The following is a 5,660-nucleotide window of genomic DNA, read 5'->3' as shown; positions in this document are numbered from 1 at the left end:
TGTGATTTGATGTGTGTGAGCTTCTCCAATGAATTACCTTGTTTTCTTGTGGCTAACTTTATTTTTTGCTGCAGTTGTTGTTGTTTCCTCTCAGTCAGCAGATTCACAATGAGCTTTGAGAACCTCCAGGGAGCCTTTACAGGGTTCCAGATGGTCATCAGCAAAATGAAGAATAATTCAGTGGCATCACGTTAAATTTAGGATGATTTTTTTAGTACAAATCCACATATTGGGAGCTTCAGCCCACATATTATAACACCAAAAACATTAGCTGCAGTTGGTAATATCTGGAAGGAAGTGGCGTGTGGTCAGATCAGTGTGGTTTCACTTTTTACAGAAGTGTAACAGGACACGGCTTTATGTTGAGGAGCTGCTCTGAGCCTTTTCTCAGACTAGTCTTGAGTGAATTTCACGTCACCTGCACCGAAAGTGCAACAGGTGACACAGCTGCCTGTTGATACCTGTGTTTACATGAGTTCAACCAAAAAAAAAAGAGAAATATTGACATGACCTATTGGAGTGATTGCTGTGAGGCTGTGTTCACGTTTTGAAAATAACAGCACAACATAAAGGATCATGTAGTTAAGGTTGAGATTTAAACCTTTACTTCAGCAAGACTATGTATTATTATCAGTAAAAAAAAAAAACAGCAACATGTGTTTCAAACGCCCCATTCAGAGTGTTTCACATATTATACTGCTGGGTTGTGTAGTCAGAAGTTTAATGTCTAATTTGATCTGCTTTATGTGTTCTTGGGGGCTTTAAGATAATGTTTTTCAATGTAAAATCTGAAAACTGTAGTAAAATGTAGCTTAGATATGCCTCTGGTGGGTTCACGGATAAACAGGAAGATGATGACTGTGCTCATTATTCTAGGGGCCTCCTGGGGCCCTGGAGGCTTTCTGAAGGAGCCCTTGAGCCGACAACATGTTTTCTCTTCAGCACCAAGGACAGCACAAGGTCCAGCAACACTAAACACACGTATTTACCCTGATAGTGAACATTATTCAAGTTGTTACACCAAGTTTTCTTGTGTGTCTGTTTCTGATTGGCTCTCTGCGCTACACAACTGCTGAACTCCGTCCAATCAGGCCAGCTAGCAGCATGTGAACTGGACTCAGCAGGTTTCCCCTTTTTAATTAGATGAGTTGCTGCTGTCAGCCAATCAGGGTCCGGATGTGCGGGGACCGTTGCCCTCACCTTCACTCTAACTCACAGAGCAGATGTGCTGACGGCCAGATGTGCGTCTCATGCAGCCTACCTGCTCTGCGCCCTGGAAGCAGATCCTGCAGCTCGGAGTGGGGATGCAGGTTTCGCTGCTGCAGTTTGAATGCATCGCCTGCGCCTTGCCAGAGCTGCCCCCGACCGCCCCATCCTCTCCGGAGAAATCCCCCCCGTTGTTCTCCGCGGCGCCCCCACACGCGTCCCCGCAGCCCCGGCCCTCCTCTCCCTGCTCTCCCCGCGGCGCCTCGTCCTCATCGCCGGGGTGCAGACGTCCTTGGGAGCCGTGCGGTTCTCCTTCCTCCCAGGTGTGGCGGTGGGTGACGGCAGTGCCTCCCCTCGCCTCCCCGCAGGCTGCTCCCGCCTCTCCCTCCTCTGCGCTCATAATAAAATGAAAAGTCGAAATAAAATTGCATAGATGCCCCCCGAGCAGCTCACACGGTGTCCGCCGCCGCTGACGCAGGGATGCGCTGCAGCCTCCCAGATCACGGCGCCGTCGCGGAACCGAGCCGTGCTCCTGTTGCCGAACCCGCAGCGTGGCAGCCTGGCAGAGCTGCGATCAGCGGCCGCAAGCCTCCCGGTGCTGCGGACCGTCGCTGGGCTGGAACCGCCTCGTGCGCTCCGGAGACCCGGGGAGCATTTCCGAGCAGCATCCACGCATCGCGCCGGGAATCCCCCTCTTCCTCTTCCCTTCCTCCTCCTCCTCCTCCGCCGAGGAAGCTGACGGCAGCACAGCAGCGGATCTCTGCACCGGGACGAACCTCAGCTCCCTGCTGACGGACTCTCCAGCTGCAGGTTCTGTTCCGTCAGGAAGCGGAGGAGCCCGTTTCCCCGGAGAGAGCACCGATCAATCACATATTATCCCATTAATATGATGGAGGAGATCAGCTCCAGACCGGAGCTGCAGCTCGGTCCGCCCGCCTCAACACAGAATCTTTAATGTGGTGAGATGTGGCGACCCGCAGCAGCCTCCGTGTTAAAGGGTCACCTGCTGGCTTACAGATGCTTGATGAGGAGGGGCGGCGGCCTCAGCCTCTCAGTGTTACACAGAAACACATCAATGATGGAGCTGGAGTCTGAGCTTCTGTCAAGGAGGCTGAGTGTTGGACATAAATGGGGATTTTTGAGATTCTAGATCTAAACGTTTCTGGAAACTTGACCTAAACATGATGCATCCAATACAAAGTCAGCACAGTCATCAATAAATCCGGTTTGTGGGGATCATTAGGACCCTGATGGGGGTCAAAACATCTCTTTTAAGGGCTGATTCCAAACTATTTATTTGATGGAATAAGAGGAGTTCTGGAGGTACCTGGTGTTCAGGGTCCTTGAAGTAATCACATGAATGGTAAATCTTAAACCTAAAAGTAAACGAACAAACTCAGGCTTTAAAGTGAGCGGCTGAAGGTGGCTGATGGTGAATATGAAGAGGGGTTTCTGAGATTGTAGATCTAAAAGTGTCTGGACATTTTACATAAACACAATAAATCAAATAAAAAGTGAGTACGTTTGGTTCCTGAGGACCCTGATGGGATCTCAGCCACAGATCATGTATTTGTTGGATAAGACAGTTTCTTTAGAGGTTCTGGGGGTATCTGGTGTTAAGATATTTTAGGGTCCTTAAAGTGATCACATGGATGGTAAATGTTAACAAAAAAAAAACAATCTTTCGAGTCTCTAAACGATGAAGCTTTTGAGCGCCTGAAGGTGGTTGACGGTGAATTTAAAGGGTTTGTATATGAATCTATAACATAAAACACTTATTAATTATACTTCAACATGATGAATCAAATACAAAATAAGCCTTTCCATTATTAAGTCTGGTTTAGGTCACAGCATTTCTACAGGAAGCTCTAGGTCTTGATATCTGGCATTCATTTACTGTAAAGTTTACTTCATTTAAGTTTTGCTCATTTCTGTTTAATTGACCTTAAACTGTGTCATTTTTATTTCCAGATCACTGTAGAACTTAAAAACCTGAGAATATGACTCATCTAGTTTTACACTTTCACACTTCATAAGACTATTTGGGACAAAAAAAAAACAACCCCAAAACTTACATTTTAAGGCAGCAGGAGAACTTGTGCTTTAAAGATGAATGAACTTAAAATGATTTACAGTTTGTAAACACTAATGGGGGCCACAACGTTTCTTTAACATAATGATGAACCCAAGTTTTTAAGTTAATAACTGTTTGAAATGTTAAGTTGCCTCAATCTGATGTTCTTCAGCAGTTTACAGATTATCCATGTTCATGTGGCTTTTAAGAAATTATTCATTATTCTCATTTAACAATAAAATTACGTTTTCCATCATTTCTGAGCCTCAGAACTTCATCAGTACAGCAGATAGACACATGATATTTTAGGAGGAAAAACACATTTGAGTTCTGGTAAAAACTGCAACCAGATCAGTTTTACATCCATCCAGGAATCACAGTCTGAACACTGAACCTGGTTTCTGTTCATTTTCTCTATAACCAACTTTGAGCGACGATGACACATGATAACATCAGAGTTTCATGGCATAAAGAGACAAAACTATGACAAAGATACGTAAAATGACCAAACAAGACAAAGAAAAACGAGATCCAAAATGATAAACGAATAACAAAATGGCCACAAACAGACAAAACTATGACAAAGACACGTAAAACAATTAAAATGTCACACTGAAGGACAAAAACATGACACAAAATTACACAAAATAAGAAAAACATGATTGAAAATGCCTAAATCTGGACACAACGCAAAAAATAGACACACAAAACATAAAAAGAGACATAATGTAGCAAAGCAAGAAAAGTAAGACACAAAATCCATCCATCCATCCATTATCTATACACCGCTTAATCCTCACTAGGGTCACGGGGGGCTGGAGTCTATCCCAGCTGACTTAGGGTGAAGGCAGGGGACACCTGGACAGGTCACCAGTCTATCACAGGGCTACACTTAGAGACAGACAACCAAGCACACTCACATTCACACCTACGGACAATTTAGAATCACCAATTAACCTCAACATGTTTTTGGACTGTGTGGGAGGAAGCCGGAGAACCCGGAGAGAACCCACGCTGCACGGGGAGAACATGCAAACTCCACGCAGAAAGATCGTGAACTGGCGACCTTCTTGCTATGAGGCAACAGCACTGACCACTGGGTCACCTTGCAGCCCCAAGATACAAAATGACAAAAACAATCAAATTATCACAACAAGAAAAAAACTATCGCAAAGACACACTGGCGTAAAATGATAGAAGGGAGACAAGTAATGACAACGATGAGCAGAAAACAGACAGAAAACAAGAAAAACAAGACATAAATTAACCGACCAGATCAGTTTTACATCCATCCAGGTGTCACAGTCTAAACAATAAATCTGGATTTGGTTCATTTTCTCTATTTCTTAATAAAGTACCATAGCATCAGTTTAATGTCTATGACATAGAGTTATAGAAACAATCATTGGTACCCTGGATGTGTTTCTGTTTTCTAATATTTCACCAGAGAAAACTTTAAAAAGTGCATTCTGGGTAAACTTTCAAGGCTCATATCAGCATGTGTGATGGTGGTTGGTCAGAACAAGTTATAGACAATGAAAGGATCATTTTACCTCCAGAAGACATCAGGATCGTCTTCTACACTCGATCCACTCTGTCTCTAATATAATCATATGTTAAAACAGCTACAGTACATTTAAAATATCAGCTTATTCAGAGCAGGTTAACTTCTTCCAGAGTTTTGCAGAAGTCTTTAATTGTTTATTGCTGAATTTGTATAACCAAAGGTAAAAAATCTAATTCTAGTCAGCCAATAACGACACGAAAAAGCAGCAAGCAGCAGATGTTACAACCTGAAAAACTAAGCAAATACTTGTCATTTTTTTAGATATCAAAGAAAAAAATCAGGAAAAAAAAAATCGCTAAACTGTACAACTGAGTACAAAGTGAACGAGTGATGAAATGTTCCCATATGGGCCGTGATAGTCGAACATAATGACAAACTGTAACGTGTTCCTCAAAGCAAGCAGATGTTGCAGAAGTTGAAGCAGCAGTTTTATGTTTTATTCCAAGAGTCCCGCCGTTTAAAGAAATCATTCCTGGACTGAAACAGTTTGAATCAAAGAGATGTTTAAAATGAGCAGCATACATTTTGATCAGCTTGTACATACAGGTGAAGAAGGAAGCCAGCAGAGTCTGCAGCCTGCATTATAACCTCCATCATTAGTTTCACCTCAGAGCACAGCGGCTTTAAAAGCTTTCTCGTACAAATAGAACAAATTTAATATAAACTTTTTCAAATACATCCTGGCTGCCTCCTTTCACAACATTTTTAAAACACCAGATGTCCAGGAAAACATAAAAACAATAGAAATAAAGAAGAAAAGCTCCCCATATTAGTGTGTGATCATATAAATCATTCCAATTTAGTCGCAAGGTG

General features: G+C 43.1%; 1 protein-coding gene across 1 annotated transcript in view; it reads right to left on the bottom strand.

Annotated features, from left to right (window-relative positions):
* marchf11 (membrane-associated ring finger (C3HC4) 11) overlaps nucleotides 1-1,606 on the bottom strand; it is a 22,409-nt gene extending 20,803 nt beyond the window's left edge. Inside the window, exon 1 of the mRNA XM_008304674.1 lies at nucleotides 1,262-1,606. Within this exon, the coding sequence (XP_008302896.1) occupies nucleotides 1,262-1,606 (345 nt within the window). The remainder of the gene's footprint in view (nucleotides 1-1,261) is intronic.
* Between the last annotated feature and the right edge of the window lie 4,054 nt (nucleotides 1,607-5,660).

Source organism: Stegastes partitus, unplaced genomic scaffold, assembly GCF_000690725.1.
Source record: "Stegastes partitus isolate 25-593 unplaced genomic scaffold, Stegastes_partitus-1.0.2 Scaffold2286, whole genome shotgun sequence".
NCBI classification, from domain to species: Eukaryota; Metazoa; Chordata; class Actinopteri; family Pomacentridae; genus Stegastes; species Stegastes partitus.
The sequence above is the reverse complement of the archived record's forward strand: the minus strand, read 5'-3'. Positions and strand labels throughout refer to the sequence as shown.